Genomic DNA, 19,950 nt, shown 5'->3' with positions numbered 1-19,950 from the left:
AACCATTTCCTTCTGTGGCTCTTTCCCAGCCAGTGAATGGCCTCCATATGAAACTGGCCTTCAGAAAAGTCATGCAGTAGGCCAGCGTTATCTTTCTTCCTTCTAGCTTTTGTTTTGCACTCTGCTCTGGGTCCCTAGCATCTTCATGCTCCCCTCCAGTACCCCCAGATCCTTCCCTGCAACATCCTGTATAAAGTTGCTTTCCAGGGCAGAGGGAGCCTATGCCTTCCCTCCCATCAAAGCTGACCTGTCCAGTAGGTAACTCCTCCGGAGCTCTGTGACTGGTTGATAAGACATCAAGAGATACAACTATAATAGTCTAGCTACTTTCCACTGTCTCAACCTTGGCATTCTCACATGCTTAATTCATTGCCTTAGAGGAAAGGTTCTGGAGCTCCTCTGTGACACCTAGGGGTCCTAGGTTTCTTAGACTTGGGGTATTGTTGGTGCATGAAATCCATGGTAGCTACCAACTGGGCATTCTGCCCACAGCATTTCGTTGGTTTGTGGGGTGTTTTTCCAGGTAGAACCAAGATCCTGCTCCATGAAGTCAACTGGGACAATACTAGGATATAGGTGAAATGAAGTCAAGTGGGGATAACGACACAACCGACCTCCCAGGAATAGGTGTGATGATTAAATTAAGCGATACATGTAAAGCTTTCAGGACAATGCCTGGTACAGTGTTGTGTCCAGTGGACATTAGCTGTTGTTATTCCCAACCACTGAAGATAGGATGGCCAGCTGGCAAGGATTCAAATCCAACACATCTCTTGAGTACAAATGGTGCCTCTTCTGGAATGTGCTCACTTTGTCTCTCTTGACCAGGAGGACCATACTTAGACTCCTGATCCCTTGTTTTCCCCAAACACACAGCCTCTCCTGCCTGCCTGCTGCTAACCCCATTTGCCATCCATGCTACAAACCCTGGTGTCTTTTTTTCTCATTATAACCCAGAAGTCATACACTGGCAGCAAATACGTGCTGTGGACATATTTGTTTGGATCACATGGTAATTTTTTTAAATTTAAATTCAAGTTAGTTAACATACAGGATAGTTTTGGCTTTAGGAGTGGAACCCAGTGATTCATCTCTTACATATGACACCCAGTGCTCATCCCCAAAAGTGCCCTCCTTAATGCTCATCACCCATTTAACACATACTCCAGTCAGAGAAAGACAGATACCATATGATTTCACTCATATGTGGAATTTGAGAAACTCAACAAATGAACATAGGCGAAGGTAAGGAAAAATAAGATAAAAACAGAGAGGGAGGTAAACCATAAGAGTCTCTTAAATACAGAGAACAAACTGAGGGTTGCTGGAGGGGAGATGGGTGGGGGGATGGGTTACACGGTAATTTTTTTTAAGATTACAGTTGGCTGACAACATGTAAAAGTCAGGAGATATTCTGTTAAAAGCTGGAATTTGGGTTCCTTCTTAAAAAATTTTTTTGATGATTCTTTTATTTTTGAGAGAGACAGTGTGAGCAGAGGAGGGACAGAGAGAGAGAGGGAGACAAAGAATCCGAAGCAGGCTCCAGGCTCTGAGCTGTCAGCACAGAGCTGGACGCAGGGCTCGAACTCACAAACCTCGAGATCATGACCTGAGCTGAAGTTGGATGCTTAACCGGCTGACTTACCCAGGTGCCCCCCCACACACCTTTTTTTTTTAACTCTTAAGATCCAGCAACACAGGCACAAATTCTGGTTGGTAAATATCTGTAGCCTCTGAGTGGTGCCTGCCCCCTTAAAACCAGCCATGTACTCTATGTCTTGCCACTATTTCCAGCCGACCCGCATCTCTCTGTTACTGACACCAGCAGTAAGAGAGCAGTAGCCCTTCAGGGCCCACCAGGAAGAGCCTCAATGGCTTGTTTCAACTAGAGCCTGCATCAGTGGCAAGAGAAAACAGGTTTATCTTCCTTGGAGGTGAGGGAAGGGGCTCAGTGTTCACAAAACTCAACCACCCAACTCTACTTCTTGGATGTAAAAGGCGTTCCTTTCATCCTGGGGAAAGTTGCCCTTTGCTGATAATGGGCCAAATGATCCCATCTAATGGAGAATGGGAATACACACACACACACACACACTGAATGTTTGCATCCTGCTATAAACTCATCTCTCCTTAAACAAGGAAGTCCACATATGTCTATTTCAACTAAGTGGTCTTTCTTGCCCAACAGCTAAGGCTTTGTCCGTGGAGTTTATAGGGCCATGTGTTATTCAAATACTTTGGGCTGCTTTGTGGCTACACTCCTGGGCATTCTTCCGGAAAACATTCTGGAAGCTAAGAGCCTGCAGGGTGGGATGGAGAGAATACTGAATGTTAACTCAGCCAATCTTCCCCAGAAGGCCAGTCAGCATCTGAGGGAACCAGGGCAGTTGCAAACCCAGCCGAGTGGCCAGGCACGGTAGGAATGTTTGTAGGAGTACCAAGTATCTGCAGCTGGCTTGAAGTCTAAAGAAGAAAAATAGATCAGGGGCGCCTGGACCGCTCAGTCCGTTAAGCGTCTGACTCTTGATGTTGGCTCAGGTCATGTTCTCAAGCTTCTTGAGTTCGAGCCCCAGATCGGGCTCTTGGCTGACAGTGTGGAGCCCGCTTGGGATTCTGTCTCTCTGCCCCTCCCCTGCTTGTGCTGTTTCTCTCAAAACATTAATGAACTTTAAAAAACACAGCAGATCTGGGGCAGCCTGGGTGACTCAGTCAGTTAAGCGGCTGACTTTGGCTCAGGTCATCATGATCTCACAGTCCATGGGTTCCAGCCCCACGTTGGGCTCTGTGCTAACAGCTCAAAGCCTGGAGCCTTCTTTGGATTCTGTGTCTCCGTCCTCTCTACCCCTCCCCGCTTTGTACTCTGTCTCACTCTGGGTCAAAAATAAATAAAACCTTAAAAAATTAAAAAAAATAGCAGATCAGTTCTTATGAGCTTGGGGTAATAATAAAAAACACTTAGGTAGCTCTTACAGGCCAGGCACTGTTCCATTATCTCACAACAATGTGATGAGAGAGGTTCACTTTTATTAATGAGGAAACAGGCATGAGAGGTTAACTAACTAGCTGAGGCTGTGAAACCAATTAGTATAAAAGCAAGGATCCTCTCCTCACCACTACACCATGGTTTTCAGTATGGGAAGGGAACACCAACAAGAACATCACCTGGGAACTCCCTAGAAATTCAGGGGCGCCTGGGTGGCTCAGTCAGTTGAGCGTCCGCCTTTGACTCGGGCTATGATCTCATGGTTCACAGGTTTGAGCCCCGCGTTGGGCTCTGTGACGCCAGGCTGGAGCCTGCTTCAGGTTCTGTGTCCCCTCTCTCTCTGCCCCTCCCAGCCCCCTCACTCTCCATCTCTCAAAAGTAAGTAAACAAACACCCCCCCAAAGGCCTGTTTCTAAACAAGCCCTCCAGGTGACTCAGATGCAAGTTCCTGTTTGAGAGCCACAACCTAGGGGGTGAGGACTCCCAACAATTGTAATATAGCACTGCAGGTTGCCTGCAGGAAAGAGCTGGCAGAATATTCAGTCAATTGAATAAGAGTTGAAAGGCATACTGGGGGTGGGCTTGCGGGGGGATAGACTTCCAACCAGCTTGTCCCAGTCCCTGTGATTCCATCATTAGCCATCATTCATCTGGATTATGAAGGCTTTATGATTTAGAAGATATATTTATTAAAATGCAAATTCCATCTGGTAAAGTGAATGCCATAAGCCAATTTGTTATGGAATCTTAAGGAGAACGACCAACCATTTCTGTTTGCCTGGGACTGATGGGCTTCTGGAGTTGCAGGACTTTTACTGTGATAAAATAGAGACAGTCTTTCCAAAGTTCAGATCTGCCCAGGACCGAGCTGGTTCCGGGGAGTCAGGACTTTTGGTGCTAAGAACAGAAAGTCCTTGGCAAACCTGGGTAAGTTGGACATCATGGACTGGATTACAGTGGGCATTGTCACATGTGACTTGGAAGCCACACAGCAAAAGATGTTCCAACTTTATTTAATTTTCTGTTTTATTTAAATTTTAGTTAACATACAGTGTAATATTGGTTTTAGGAGTAAAATTCAGGGATTCATCAGTTACATACAACACCCAGTGCTCATCATAACAAGTGCCCTCCTTAGTACCAATCACCCATCTAGCCCATCCCCCACCCACCTCTGTCCATCTGTCCATCTACCCTCAGTTTGTTCTCTATCATTAAGAGTCTTTTGTGGTTTGTTTCTCTCTCTTCTTCCCCCCATCTTCCCATATATACATCTGTTTTGTTTCTTTTTTTGTTTATTTATTTTTGAGAGAGAGGAAGAGTGAGAGCAGGGGTGGTGCAGAGAGAGGGAGACACAGAATCTGAAGCAGGCTCCAGGCTCTGAGCTGTTAGCACAGAGCCTGACGTGGGGCTCGAACTCACAAACCATGAGGCCATGACCTGAGCCCAAGTTGGATGCTTAACCGACTGAGCCACCAGCTGCCCCAAGATGCCCCGACTTGAAACATGCATTTGACAGGAAACTTTTCAGGATCACATTTTCCCAACTTCAGTACATGGATGGAGGTCAGCTTTTGCATCCAAAAAAGACCCATGGCGTTACTAGGGCACATAATTACACAGCACCAGACACTTGGATGAAATTTAGTGCTGAAAGATAAAGGGTTTAAGATGTATGCTTCCAAAAGTTCTACAAATGGCAGTGCCTACGTGAGGCAGGAGACGATGCCTCCGTTTACAATTATGGTAACAAAGATTCTTCAAGCCAAGGGGAAAGACGCTACTCAAGGGGGAAAAGCAGGCAATAAAATGGTAGCTATCGTTCTGAGGTGCACGATCTCAACCATGTCAGGACAAGGTAGCACAATAAAGGCTGGGGGAGAATACGTTCCTGTGCTAATATCCCTTACTGCTGGATGGGGGGATCGTGCCCGGCTGATGCGTTTCTGCTTCCTAGTTCTCTTGTGTAACGTCCAAATGTCTGCGTCACCGTGGCATCAGCAGACAATCAGCATTCATCAAGGAGGGTGACAAGGACAAGGACGGGGAGCCCTCCCGCCAGTGGACTTGTTGGAAGGAGTCGCCCAACGTGGAGGGTGCTCAGGGGACGGGACCCTCCCCAGGGAGGACTCCCCAGCCTGCAGCTGCGGAAAGAGAGGTCCAGGCACCTTTGGCTGGCGCTGGACAGGACGCACACAGCTCTGCCCACCGGCAAGGAAGGGAGGGACTTCCCTTGCCTGATTTTGCTCTGACTCAGTGGTTGCTCCCACCTGCCACCTGTGTTGAAATCTTCCCTGGAAGCTTGGCTGGACAAGGAGGCTGGGCATAATCTGAGATTAAAAAGTAAACTTTTGGGGCGCCTGGGTGGCTCGGTCAGTTAAGCGTCTGACTTCGGCTCAGGTCATGATCTCACGGTCCGTGAGTTCGAGCCCCGCGTGGGGCTCTGTGCTGACAGCTCAGAGCCTGGAGCCTGTTTCAGATTCTGTGTCTCCCTCTCTCTCTGCTCCTCCCCTGTTCATGCTCTGTCTCTCTCTGTCTCAAAAATAAATAAACGTTAAAAAAAAAAATTTAAAAAGTAAACTTTTGTATTGGCCTTTCGTATGGCGTGGCTTTGGGGGCGATTTAGTTAAAATGGTGTCCTGATGCGTGCCCTGGCAACACTGAAGGGGTAGATATTCGTGGGGGGCTCTGATAGGGTCCACGTGCCCCCTTTTATGTGTCCTGGATGCTCTAGCAGGGCCTTTGGGCTCTTTTGGAGAAGCGTCTTTGTGAAGGGGCAGGAGGTACTTTTCTGATGCCCACTCCTCTTCTTCCCCAGTGGGGTTCACATGCCCCTGGTTCAGCGCAGGCCTGGTGTGTTCACAGGAGAAGAACACAGTCCGGAAGCCAGGCAAATCACATAGTCAACTGCTAGGACGTGCTCAAGGAGTTCCCCTACTTTGAACATCCCTCTTTCTCACCCCAACTCCAGTACAGTTTCAGAATGAGGAGGGCTTTTGAGGAGGCCTGGTGTATAGTCTGACTTTGGGGTAAATGTTCTGCTCTGCAGGAACACTGATTAGAGGTCAAGGTCAAGGATCCTCATCAGTTACCACTGGAATGGGTATAATGGAGTTTTTTTTTTTAATTTTTTTTTAAATTTACATTTATTTATTTTTGATAGAGAGAGACAGAGCACAAGCAGGGGAAGGACAGAGATAGAAAGAGACACAGAATCCAAAGCACCGAGCTGTCAGCACAGAGCCTGACGTGGGGCTTGAACCCACAAACCGCGAGATCATGACCTGAGCCTAAGTCAGACGCTTAACCGACTGAGCCACCCAGGCGCCCCTGGAGTTTTTTTTTAAGTTCATTTATTTATTTTGAGAGACACAGAGACAGTGTGACTAGGGAAGAGGCAGAGAGAGAGGGAGACAGAGAATCCCAACCAGGCTCTGCACTGCCAGCGCAGAGCCCAATGCAGGGCTTGAACCCATGAATCATGAGATCATGACCTGAGCTGAAACCAAGAGTCAGGCACTTAACCGACTGAGCCACCCAGGTGTCCCAACAATGGAGTTTTGGGCACGATGAAGGAAGACATTCAGCTTTTGAGTCCCTTTGGCAAACTCATTCTGTCCTCTCCCTGGAGCCACACAGGAGCAGAGGGAAGGATCAGAACTGAGCTACCTACCCAGGTCAATGCAAATATCTGCCCAGGAAATCATGCAAATACCTCCAGAGCAGGCCTTGCAGGAAGCAGTCTGAAGGCATATGCAAAGCCCAAAGTACACAGCTTGCTCCCAGAAGTCCCAAACTGTCCCGTCTGTTTTCCCTTCACCCTGACATGCGGAAGCCCCAAACTACGCTTCCGACCCCCAAGGCCACAAAGGCAAAACACAAGCTGTCCTTTCACAGAGGGGAGCCTTAAAAAGTACAACAGGAAGCAAACGGCTGTCTCCCATCTCCATGTTACATTTTCTGCAAGGTTAACAATCCCTGCGCTGTTTCTGTCCTACTCCTTAATGACCCAAGCGGTTCAGCTATTAAGTGATAAATCCTCTGTGTATTCATGGCTGGCTGGTTCAGTTCTGTAGCCCAAACTGAAACAATCAAGATAATTGAGCTACCTCAGAAGACTTAAGGAAGCCAGCTGCTGTGCAAGATGGAAAACAAATTCAAGCGGCAGTAGGAGCCCCATCCCCAAGAAAGGCTGAAGCAACACACCGAATGGGATACAGGGCATAGACTGCATAAAAGGGCAAGTGGAGGATGAAATGGGGAAAAGAGCTACTAGTTCCTTCTGGTCACCTTCCCACTCCACTTTTGCTTTGTATCCAGGCGGCCAGCTGAAGCCAGCTGGTGGGATTTACTCCCAGTGGCTCCTCCAAGGTCCCAGTCAGCTGGGAGGATGGGCTAGCCACCTATCAATAGAGAGGATCTAGAAGGATGCCCTCCAGCTCCTGTCTCTTCACCTCCTGCCCACCCAACCAACATCCGCTTTCTGAAAAGAAATGTGGAGGGGCAGAGAAATGTCCCTTCCTTCCCTTCTAGGTTGTTTGACTGGTCTAATAATGAAATTGACTTAAGACGGATTAACTGGAGAAAACCAAATTTAATTGTGTGTGTATGGGAGCCCTAAAATATCCTGAGCTGAGGAAAAGGGTAGAGGTCTGGGGATGCCAAGGGGAGGAAGGCTACTCACAGGAAGGCAAGAGGGGATGTTTCAAAATGGAGTTTGCCCTGGTGGGAGAAATAAGTCCACTGACCCAATCAAAGGAGGGACATGGAGACTTGGAGCACAGTGAAGTGAGGCTTTAATCAATATTCTTGCAAGAGCAGGTGTCTGATGGACAGGCACACTCATGGCAGTTACAGCAGGCAATTTATCTCCTAGCATGAAGTCCCTCCCCTGATTCCTCATTGGCTGAGTACCACAGAGGTTACAGCCTTACCCGGAAGTCGTCTATACCCATGTAAGGCAAAAAGTAGTCTGATTGGAACAAATGTACATTCCCTGAAGTGATGCAGAAACTTTCGGTCCCTCCTTTCTTCTTCGGCACATGCTGCTTGCAAATCCCGGGAGAATAAGCCCGCAAAACGAAGAGGGGAAGAAGAACCAGGAAGTGAAGTGTCCAAGGGTTTGGGACTCCATTATGGGGGGAGGGTTCATATATATTTCCAATAGGTTGTAAACCTACTGTTAACTAGACCGCACAGCTTTTATTTGGTATTTCTGAAAATGTATCATCTGCCTTACTTCTCACACCTGGCATGCACATAAGATTCTTAGGTAAAAAAGGTATCTCTGGTAATTGCTCACCCCTGGCTACAAGTACCCTTTCCAAGAAAAATATAGGCAATTGGGCAGGAGGTAAAGAGCTTTTCCTGAATCCACAGGGTTTTGATTGCCTTTAGCTCAAAACAGTCCTCATGCTAAAGTGACATATCTTGAGGTAGTCATTTCTGCTTCCTCTTCAAATGCTGACCAGCTTTTTCTTTTGTAGATTTTAGATACCAAGCGGGCTTGGTTGGGCAAGCAGATAATGTTTGGCTGATGGTCTTTGGAGTCACTGTCACTCAACGGGCATGTTGTACAGCCACATGCCCACTCACTTGCCGCAGAAGAATATATGAAGCCCAGTACCTTCTCTGTGGGCTACAGGTGTTTAGAGGTATTTCCATTGTGTTTTCCTAGAGAACAAGCTCCAGTTTGGTGGTCCAACATCTGAATGATTCATAGTCTTTTTTTCGTAAGTAATCTCTACACCCAGTGTGAGGTCCTAACTTACAACCCTGAGATCAAGAGTCACACGCTCTACCGACTAAGCCAGCTGGGGACCCCGATAGCCTTTTTATAAACAGATTGCTGTTCACCATGTCACAGCCTGACTCACTTCTAGATGACTGACTAGAAAATCACTTTTTTAAAATGTTTGTTTTTAAGAGAGACAGAGAGACAGAGAGCGAGCAGGGGAGGGACAGAGACACACACAGAGAATCTGAAGCAGGCTCCAGGCCCTGAGCTGTCAGCATAGAGACCAATGCGGGGCTCGAACTCACAAACCACGAGATCATGACCCGAGCTGAAGTCGGACGCTTAACCAACCGAGCCACCCAGGAACCCCAAAATCACTCTTAACTCCAAACTTACAAGACCAAACATCGTCATCCAGCAAAACATAGCATTTGGCTCTCAGGTGCAATAAATTCAGGTTTTTCTCCTTGACTGAACCACACGAATGAGAGTTTCATTTACCCAGGGCCAACCTCTTTTCTGAGTGAACCATGTTTAGGTGAAGAGATACATGCTCAGAACAACTTCTCATCCTGTCTCCATTTGGTCTCCTTTCATCCTGTCTCCATCATGCACACACATGACAGATCGATCTTTCAAGTATTCATTTTCTAAGCTTTGGTTTTGAAATAATTACAGACTCCCAAGATGTTTGAGAAATAGGGCCGGGAGGTACCTTGTACACATCCTCCAGATTCCCCTCAATGGTGACATCTTACATAATTACAGTATATTTCTGAAACCAGGTTTATTATAAGTAACTAGACTGCAAACATTGCTCAGATTTCGGAAGTACAAAATGAAGTTGTATAATACTATAATGAATCTCTAGTGCCCAAAGCTTCCAACTGAAATGTCTGCCTGCTGTTCAAGTCCTTCTGTGGTCAGGCCCCCACCCTACTCAAGCAGCCATGGTTCCTACTGCTCTCTCTTTTTTTACATTTTTTAATTTTTTTTTTTTTGAGAGACAGAGGTGGGTGGGGGGGATAGAGGGAGGGAGGGGAGGAGAGAGGTGAACTCTTCACGGACAGCAGGTAGCCCGGTGCAGGGCTCAAACCCATGAGCTGCGAGATCGTGACCTGAGCTGAAGTCAGACACTTAACTGACTGAGCCACCCAGGCACCACTCCCCCCCCCCCTGCTCTCTTAAGCGCATAGGCCTTTCTCTGTGGGGCTACTGTGCTCACTGTTAGGACTCATTGCTGTCTCTGGGTACCTCTGCTCCAGCAATTCTCTCTTCATTGCTTTTCCAAATTGTACCCTTTCATCTAAGTCTGGCTCATATCTTGGCTCTTCTGTAACACTTTCTGGAGCTGCTCTACCCTTCCTTGAGCTTTCCTTCTTCCGAATTCCTTATGGCCAGAAATGAATTTCAGCACAGTTTTGGAAATTAGCGTGTAAGGCTTTTTTTGTTTGTCTTTGTAGCCTTGCATTCCCTGTCATAAAATGTACCATATTAGCCATTTTTAGGTGTAGAGTTCTGTAGCAGTAAGTACATTCATGTTGTTGTTCAACTGTTGCCACTGTGTAGTTCCAGAACTTTTACGTTATCCCAAATTTAAATTCTGTATCCATTAAACAATAACTCTCCATGCCCCTTTCCCAGTGTCTGGTAGCCATGATTTTACTTTCTGTTTCTATAAATTTAACTGTTCTAGGTGTCTCATATAAGTGGAGTCATACGATGTTTTGTCCTTTGGTTACATTAGAAAAAATTGTTTGAAGGGGCACCTGGGTGGCTCAGTCGGTTGAGCGTCTGACTCTTGATTTCGGCTCAGGTCATGATCTCACAGTTTGTGGGTTTGAGCCCCGTCTCGGGTGACAGCATAGCACCTGCTTGGATTCTCTCTCTCTCTCTCTCTCTCTCTCCCTCTCTCTCTGCCCCTCTCCCACTCTCGTGTGTGTGACAGTGCATGCATGTTCTCTCTCTCTCAAAATAAATAAATAAATAAATAAATAAATAAATAAATAAATAAATTAAAAAAAATTGTTTGAAGACTTTTGCTAGATAGGAACCTCTTCAAGGGCCCAGCCCCCTGCTGAAATGAGAAATAGGTAGGTAGGTAGGTAGGCGGATAAATAAGCGTAGGGGTATTCTCACAGTATCCAGCATAATTTTGGGTAAATAACAGATGTGGTTAACAAACCAAACCCCTCATGTTTTAAAAAAACCAGAAATATCTAAGATAACTCCCTGGTCTTTTATTGTGGCTTTCTTATCTTTGGGTTAAAAACACGTTCTGGGGCTGGGCCTGCCTGTGCATAGGCCCAGTGGGTTTGGGCTGTGCTCACTGTGCCTTCTTTTGGGCCCATTTCCCAAGGTAGCTGTTGAGCTCACTGAAGGAAGAGAAAATATTTTTTTGATGTCTCTTTGCAGCACCCATGGCAGGGTCTGATCCCCCAAAAGCCCTTGGGTAACGTTAGGATAGGTGGGGTGGGGGGTGGGCATTGCCTGACTGTCAAGGAGTGTAGTCTGATAACCAAATGCAGATGGGGAAGTGCTTGGCACCAGGTTATAGGGCAAACCAAATCCTGCACGGCAGAATACTTACGCTCTGGGTTTCTTCCCTGGAGATGAGCAATCGTCGTAGCCAAGATGAATATTTCAATACATGCCAGGTATTACTCCACACACTTGACACGTATTCTCTCTTTTAATCCTCACAACGATCTTAAGAGATGGGTACTATTGTTAGTTTTGTTTCACGGGTGAAACCGAGGTTCTTCAGTCTTCTGGGACTCTGAGTTCTTCAGAACTCTTCTGTTCTTCTGGGTTCTTCTTTCAGGGCTGTTCTTCAGCTGAGGTGGTTAGAGCTCGCGGACAGGGTAGGGGACTTAGCGCGTCAGTTAGCTAGGCTCCTTTCCAAGGCCGGACCCTGGCTGGAAAATGGCTGCCCTTGGTCATAAGGAATAAGAGACTTCAAGATTGAGGGTAGCCTCATCCGTGGTGACAAAACAACTTCAAAAGCCACCCTACTGCTAACGGTTCAATGATGTCATGGTCATATATTAAGGACAGCGTGTTTTTAAAAAAATATTTTATTTCACTTTATTTTATTTAACTAATCTCTCCACCCAACATGGGGCTCAATCTCACGATCCCGAGGTCAAGAGTCGCATGCTCTACCAACTGAGCCAGCCAGGCTGGGTCCCAGGACAGCATGTTTTGATATCAAAGAGCACTATGAACTTCTTGGGAGCTAAGGACTGTATAAACTGTGAGAACTTCAGGACTGTTGGCTAAGGCAAATCCTATGAAAGAGGCATTGTGTTTTCAGGGCTCCCCCACCTCCACCCCCTGGGAACTCGTTTATTTTATGGGAAATGAATGATATCCAGCAATTTCGTTACCTAGCTGTGAGATTAAAGCATAGTCCCTTGGGAACCCAGCCCACTTCATGTATACAGGAAGTGACCCCCAAGTGGCTGCCTGAGTTTTAGAACAATATATGTCCTGCAGGAATACTTTTTTTTTTTTAATTTTTTTAAATTTTTTTTTAATTTTAATTTTAATTTTAATTTTTTTTTAATTTTAATTTTTTTTAATTTTTTTTAATTAATTTTTAATTTATTTTTTTATTTTTTTATTTTTTATTTTTTTTGCAGGAATACTTTTGACAACAAAACTTCACTGAGTCCCTGAAGCAACAGAGTTATCAGCTTTGGTTCAGGTGAAAAAATAAAGCCCCGGATGAAGCCACGAAAATGCATCACTGGGCTGAGAGGAGGCCTGGTGGGGCTTTGCGGTCGGGAATGGGGTGCGAATGGTGTCCCGGGAGAGAAAGGCAGGCCAGGCGTAGGGGACGATTTGAGAAAAACCTGCAGGTTGGGATGTTCATAGAGTATTTGGGCGGCACTAACATGAGCAGATTGGTTGAAGTGGATGGCTCCTGTTGGGGCCCCCGGGAGGCAGCCGTGGGAGACAGGGCTGGAAATGCAAAGTCCTCTTAGGGAAGAAAGGCAGGCAGAAGTATCTGGTTTGGAAACAGGCAGAAATAAGTTGCTGTGCCTAGAAAGCTCAGCTTAAAAGGCTTAGCTCACAGGGCACCTGGGTGACTCAGTCAGTTGAGCATCGGTCTTGGGCTCAGGTCATGATCTCACAGCTCATGGGTTCGAGCCTGCATCAGGCTCAGTGCTGACTGCTCAGAGTCTGGAACCTGCCTCACACTCTGTGTCTCCCTCTCTCCCTCTGCTCCTCCCATCTCTCAAAAATAAATGAACATTAAAAAAAGGCTTATCCCATGGTGAGCGACTCCATTGCCCTTGTAACAGAACAGTTCTCTGGGGTCTGGTTGGGCCACCCCTCTTTCTCCCGGCTGCCACTTTTTGTTAGGTGCCAGCCATGCTCATGGTAGCATAAAGGACAGCCACAAGACCAGCTGTGCTTCTCAGATGCCTGGGTTCCCTCCGCAACACCATACCAAGACTCTTGTCAGTTGTGTGCTCTTGTACTTGAAGTTTATCAAGACAAACGTGACACAGGAAATATGTCAGGCAAATGCAATCTTTATTCACAGTTATAGGTGTTTCCGCCTCACATCTATTTTGACTCTCTTACCCTGGTAAGCTGAGCTGGACAGTGAAGGTAACTCAGACCCCCTTTACCCTCTCTTCTAGCTTTAAACTTGGGCCAACCCAAGAACAGGGCAACCAACTTCTTATTCCCTTTCCCCTGCTCGTCCCCTTGCCCTGCTTAGCTCTCCTGCCCTGGCTTTAGTGATGTGGAAGAAGCAGAGGAGAGGACTCACCTGGCAGAAAGAAATCACGGACTCCTTTGTTCCTGTTCTTTCATCTCCCATATTCTAACCTTGATTCATATCAGAGAGCCCCTCCCTGAGGTTAGAGAGAGGGGTAGTGAGGCTATGTGGCCCTGACTCATATATATACCCAGTCCCTGTTCTGGTTAAGCCTCTGGGTTTAACAGCAAGTCATGTAGCCAACTAGGGGGTACAATTGTCCCCTTCAAGCGAGATCAGGGTGGAGCTGGACCCCTCGGGGCAGGAGGATGAGTGGATATCAGAAAAATCCCTCCTGCCCCTTCACAAAGATGCTTCTCCAAAAGTGCCCAAAGGCCCTGCTAGAGCATCCAGGACACATAAAAGGGGGCACGTGGACCCTATCAGAGCCCCCCACGAATATCTACCCCTTCAGTGTTGCCAGGGCACGCATCAGGACACCATTTTAACTAAATCGCCCCCAAAGCCACGCCATACGAAAGGCCAATACAAAAGTTTACTTTTTAAATTTTTTTTTTTATGCCCAGCCTCCTTGTCCAGCCAAGCTTCCAGGGAAGATTTCAACACAGGTGGCAGGTGGGAGCAACCACTGAGTCAGAGCAAAATCAGGCAAGGGAAGTCCCTCCCTTCCTTGCCGGTGGGCAGAGCTGTGTGCGTCCTGTCCAGCGCCAGCCAAAGGTGCCTGGACCTCTCTTTCCGCAGCTGCAGGCTGGGGAGTCCTCCCTGGGGAGGGTCCCGTCCCCTGAGCACCCTCCACGTTGGGCGACTCCTTCCAACAAGTCCACTGGCAGGAGGGCTCCCCGTCCTTGTCCTTGTCACCCTCCTTGATGAATGCTGATTGTCTGCTGATGCCACGGTGACGCAGACATTTGGACGTTACACAAGAGAACTAGGAAGCAGAAACGCATCAGCCGGGCACGATCCCCCCATCCAGCAGTAAGGGATATTAGCACAGGAACGTATTCTCCCCCAGCCTTTATTGTGCTACCTTGTCCTGACATGGTTGAGATCGTGCACCTCAGAACGATAGCTACCATTTTATTGCCTGCTTTTCCCCCTTGAGTAGCGTCTTTCCCCTTGGCTTGAAGAATCTTTGTTACCGTAATTGTAAACGGAGGCATCGTCTCCTGCCTCACGTAGGCACTGCCATTTGCGTAACTTTTAATGCACATAGTACCACGGTGCTAGACCCTTCCATGACATTTACTGTTGAAAGTTAAAAGCAATGATAGGTGTTAGTGTCTGAGGGCTTATTATATGCCACGTACTAGTCTACATGCTTCATATGTATTAACTCATTTAATCACACAATATATGAGGCAGGTGCTATTATTACCCCCAGGTGATAGACTGGGGCCCAGAAGAGAAGAGTGAGTCCCAAGCTGGGCTTAGATCGCAGGCATTGTGGCTCTAGAGCCTGTGCTCTGAGCAAGTGTAAATTGGCCAGTCTTAGAGCAAAATGCAATCATCAAGTCAGTTTACAATCTAATATGCAATATACACAATAACACTTTCCAGTCAAGAGAGGTATGCTCAGGATCCAATACACATTCTATCACTGGTTGACACTCTAAAACTCTAATACGGCTTATCAGCTATAGGTAACTCACCTTTCTCAACAATGCTGAAAATGTTAGGGGAAAGAACAGAGGGAAAAAAGCATTTTTGCTTTTCTTAAGTGTTACATGTATGCGCCAATTCTCCACAAACCCAAAACTTATTTTTGGAGCAAAATCACCCTTGCAGAGAGTACTTGGTGATGTTACCATGTAACAGGGAAATTTGCCAATTGGGTACTGAGCCTCCCTTTCCTCAAAGTAGCATTTAAATATTTATTTATTTATTTATTCATTCATTCATTCATTCATTCATTTATGAGAGAGAGAGAGTGGGAGTGAGCAGAGGGGCAGAGAGAGAAAGAATCCCAAGCAGAGCCTGAAGCGGGGCTTGATCCCATGAACGGAGGGATCAGGACTTGAACCAAAATCAAGAGTTGGACGTTTAACAGACTGAGCCACCCAGGCGCCCCCTATTCAGAGTGGCATTTAAACACCTCCTTCCCAACAGATACAGACGGTGGCACTTCCAGGACCCAAAATACTCTTTAGGTCTCTTTCTTTTCTCCTCTGCGTCTTAAAAACCTCCCCATTTCTCCATCCAGACTGCCTGAGATTTAGCCCTCTCCCTCTCTGGTCCCATCACTGAAGTGCTGATGTGGGTGTGGGCTTTGGTCAGGGTCAAAGCCTCCATCCGCTGTTGTGAGCAGAGCTCCCCACAATAGCAACAATCCACCTGCCTAGCAAAATTCATCACCGTGCATTCCCAGAAGTCCTGGTCCCTCAGGTGTCTCTCGGTTCTTCTACACCCCTGACAGGGTTCCCGAACTTGCTCTGGATTGCTCGGAACCAGTTCCCCCTCTCTCCCTTGGGGTCTCCAACACATTTGTCTCACCTTGGAATGTAGGTCTTGGGAAGGATGCCCCTGCAGTAAAACCTGTCCCGGGGCTGTTGCCGGGAAGGGGGCACCAGCCTGGACCCTCTCAGGCCAAGGAAGAGCGGCCTGTGCTCCCTCCTCACTATACTCTGTTTGGGGCCAGTTCCTTGGCCCCACATTAACCCCCATACTTGCAACAGAAGACTCGCCCTGGGGTCGAGTCTGCACCTGGTCTGCTGTTGCAAATGATACCCAGGCTTGTACTGTCAGAGGCCAAGGACCAGCCGAGACGCTTCTCTCCTTTCTATTCCTTCTTTTATAGGCGGTTCTCTTCTCCTCATTTTCTGGGCTGTCAGCAGGGGGGGACGCCCCCTCCCACGAGGCCTGCCCCAGACCCTCAGCCGAGCCAGGGGCACCGTCCTGTGCACTCTGGTACGGAGTGCCGGCTGACGTTTTATTTGCCTCACCCTTCTGACCCTTGCTTTTAGGCCCCGCGTTGACACCATCACTAGCAAATGACGATGCCCCTGCTGTAGCCATCTGCATCTGGCCTGGGCCTGTGAACGACACCCAAGCCTGTACTGTCAGAGGCCAAGGACTGGCCATGACCTTTTTGTTCTTTTTATTTCTCCCTTTATGGCTGCCTGTCTGGTCTCCTTTTATCTCCTCATTGGCTGCCACTGACGCCTCCTCAAGAGAGGCCTGAGCTGTACTTTCTGCTGGCAGTGGGGCACCAGCATGTGCCTTCTCAGGCCAGGTGGCAATGGGTACCTTCTCCTTGTCATCCCACTCCCTTTCCTCCCTGTTTTCATACACCGCGCCGACTCCAGTATCAGCAATCGGCAGAGCCCCTGTGACACAAGTCTGGCCCAGAACTGGGGCTGCAGAAGACGCCCGGGTCTGTAGCGTCAGAGGCCAGGGGAGATATACAACCTTGTTTTCCTTTCTATTCCTCCTTTTCCGGCTGGTTTTCTTCCCTGTGTTGCCCTGGCTGCTGGTCCCCTGCAACGCAGCGTGACCCGGAACCTCGCCTGCGTGTGGGGCATCAGCCTCAGCGCTCGGCCCCAAACTAAGAACAGACATTTTTTCCACCTCATCGTACTCTCCTGGCTCCATGCTTTCCTGTCCCACATGTACCCCACTACTTGCGGCGGACACAGCACCTTCAAGCGGAGTCTGAAGCCCAGGCGGGGCTCTTGCAGGTGCTGCCACCGTGGCCGGGTCCGTGTCGCATGCCTGGGTCATCGGAGGCTCCATGTAAGTTAGAATGTCTTTTTCCATGTTTCTGCCCCCTCTGATTTTTCTGTGCTTCTGTTACCGGGTCAGGTAAAGCGTTATCCTGGAGCAGAGAGAGCAGAAGTAACCCAAGAGGCAAATGTGAGTTTAGTCAAGGCTAGCAAAAAGCCCCTTCTTCTTCTTCTTCTTCTTCTTCTTCTTCTTCTTCTTCTTCTTCTTCTTCTTCTTCTTTTTAAAAATGTTTACTTATTTATTTTTGAGAGACAGAGATTGAGTGAAAGGGAAGGACAGAGAGGGAGAGAGAGAGAATCCCAAGCGGGCTCCGCACTGTCAGCACACAGCCCGATGCAGAGGTCGAACGCACGAACCGTGAGATCATGAGCTGAGCCAAATCAAGAGTAGGACGTTTAACTGACTGAGCCACCCAGGCGCCCCTCAACAAGCCCCTTCTTGAAGGAGGGTATCAAGCATCATTTCTGAGGGCTGAAAGCAACACTAGGCCCCAGGGATACCTGAAACGATTTCGGAACACAGCAGGTTGGGGAGGCTGTGGACTAGTTGAAGGTGTCAGACAGCTGTTCTCATTGGAGGCTGGCTCATCAATGCAGGGCCAGATCTATGACTGCTTGTGTGGTATATCTACCAGCAACTCTGGATGCCCTCAAAATGCTGATGGATGACACAACTTTTGGTCTTTACCAGCCTTCAACATCAGCACTGTCTTCTTTGAAAGCAGAGGACAACACTGGAGAAACAACAACGGAAGATATTTGCAGGAACATTCCCATTTGCACCCAAGAAAGAGGTACAGAGACATGGGTTAATGGTCAGGTATAGACTTCAGCATGGTTACCTTTTGATGCCTCAGACAGTCTTGGGAGACCAAACCATAGGTGAGAAAGCAGTGGCTGAGCCTATAAAATCAGAGGAGAAAAAAGCATCAACAAAGTCAGCCTGCCCAGGTTCCCGCAGAGGGGCCTGTCTGAGCAGACTCTTACCTGACTATCCTAGAAACACTTTGTCAGAGTTTCTTCTCAAGCTTTCTCTTTTTGGTCCCATGTAGAAGAATTGGTGCACATGCCAAAGACCCTGAGTGTCTACACAACTTGGTAACACAGCCTCTTCATAAATGGGTGAAGAGATTCTGTTCAGCTCAGCATGGCATTAGCATTTAGGCTTCCTTTACTGGTTTCTGATTCTTCGTAGGGTGAACATCCAGATCTGGGCTGAAGGCCTCATTCCAACCTATTCTTCACAAATTCTAGATAAGCAGGACTCCAGAGACAATGCCTGTTTCTCAGATTCATAAACTGTCCCGTCGTCTTGCAAATTCTCCTCCTTTCCTTCAGCTCTCTACTGCACTATATATATGTGCAACAGAATCTTGGAATGGGCTAATTATTTACATAATATCCTTTCTCTCCGAGCAAACTTTTTTTGTTGGCCTTTTTATCAAAAAAAATAATAATAAAATAAATGAAGGAGGGATCAAACTCCCTTTCTGTAGTTATGACGAACACACAGAGCTCAATGGAGCCCCTGTGTTTTCCTTTGATAAGAAAGTGTAACCACACAAAACAGCAAAGCAAGCCCTGGCATTGACCAAGTAGGTTTACAAATGGAAAGCTTGTTTTTGTTTTGCTTTTATCTGGGACGTGTTTTTATCTAGAACGGGAGACGCAGCAGTGTCTCTGTGAATGCGGTGTGCCCAGTGGAGGTGGGGGAAGGGCCCTCTGGACCTACTCTAGGGGGCCACAAGGGGCCTAGAACTCTTTCTGCATGGGTGATAGTCTCACCTAATCGTCTTTCAATGGCTCCCAATGTAAGACTGTAGGAAGAGGAATCACAGAGCAGAAAATCGCATGCACTGACTAGCTAGCACGGTTTCTGCCTTTTAAACATCTTCCCTGATGCAATGGTTAGCTTTTTCACCACTTGGTACATAGGTTAACATAGCTGCGGTGCTAAAGCTAGCTTAGCTCATGACAAATGCAGAGGTTATCGCTAGATGAAAGCCAGCTGGCTGGCTGCCAAGAGGCCACAGTAGGTGAAATTTACCTTGTTCAACGCAGAAGAGTCCAAGGTCAGGTCCCCGCACTGTGAGTAGGTCTGTAGTCCAGTGGTGGATGTCGGTCTCATTCCCTATTGTCTCTAACCATATCCATATGCATGTTCCTAATTATGTTTCTATCTATGTGAGATGTCCTGTCCCCTGGACTTCATGTGGATGATGACTGCCTATTTGAGACTCCTTAGATGTCCCTCTGGTGTGTGGACCCTTGTGTTCATACAGATCCACTCTAACTCAACACACATTTAACGACACTGCTATGTGCCAAGCAGGGGCTGAGTGCAGCAGAATATATACTTGGACGTCATGTTCCTTAGTTACAGTCACATTTCATTCTGGGTTCTCTGAGGTGACGACCTTCATTTGAGTTTCTGCTTGTTTCCAAGCCTCTACTCACATATTTATAGGTGTTCTTTTGGCTGGCTCTCGTAGAGAGCGAATGCAGTTTCTCATGTGGGGATTCTGCTAGTTTATCCAAAACCAACCTAATTATTTATCCTTTCTCCAGGTTATTGAGACCTTCACGTTCTTTGCCCCCTTTGTTGGCAATAAACCTCTCTGGCTTTTGGATAGCAACTCTTGATTCCCGTACCATCCTGCTGCATGGTACCACTTTCTTTCCAGCTTTTCAGATAAAGAGGGACAACTGTTGGATGCCCGTTTCATTTGCATATTTCATGAGAGTCCACATTACATGGGTCATGGAAATGTCTGGT

At 47.4% G+C, this 19,950-nt stretch overlaps 1 protein-coding gene and 1 non-coding gene across 3 annotated transcripts; both read right to left on the bottom strand.

Annotated features, from left to right (window-relative positions):
• Positions 1-6,224: 6,224 nt before the first annotated feature.
• TRNAL-UAG lies at positions 6,225-6,309 on the bottom strand. The gene has a single exon. It is a non-coding gene; the product is annotated as a tRNA-Leu (tRNA).
• Positions 6,310-15,454: 9,145 nt separating this feature from the next.
• On the bottom strand, positions 15,455-18,490 carry LOC102951013. 2 transcript variants are annotated; one of them, XM_007091054.2, is made up of 4 exons: positions 18,162-18,490; positions 18,017-18,077; positions 17,676-17,908; positions 15,455-17,266 (listed from the first exon to the last, which is right to left on the bottom strand). In XM_007091054.2, exon 4 carries the CDS (start codon positions 17,206-17,208, stop codon positions 15,628-15,630), a length of 1,581 nt encoding a protein of 526 aa, XP_007091116.2. In that variant the 5' UTR covers positions 17,209-17,266; positions 17,676-17,908; positions 18,017-18,077; positions 18,162-18,490; the 3' UTR covers positions 15,455-15,627. The 2 variants fall into 2 exon arrangements, with proteins under 2 accessions (XP_007091116.2, XP_042830291.1); XM_042974357.1 differs by lacking the exon at positions 17,676-17,908.
• Positions 18,491-19,950: the final 1,460 nt, after the last annotated feature.

Source organism: Panthera tigris, chromosome X (genome assembly GCF_018350195.1).
Source record: "Panthera tigris isolate Pti1 chromosome X, P.tigris_Pti1_mat1.1, whole genome shotgun sequence".
Taxonomy (NCBI): domain Eukaryota; kingdom Metazoa; phylum Chordata; class Mammalia; order Carnivora; family Felidae; genus Panthera; species Panthera tigris.
The sequence above is the reverse complement of the archived record's forward strand: the minus strand, read 5'-3'. Positions and strand labels throughout refer to the sequence as shown.

What these genes read in the sequence shown, in the direction of transcription:
- LOC102951013 (XM_007091054.2), bottom strand. Translation starts at nt 17,208, where the DNA reads ATGGAAAAAGACATTCTAACTTACATGGAGCCTCCGATGACCCAGGCA.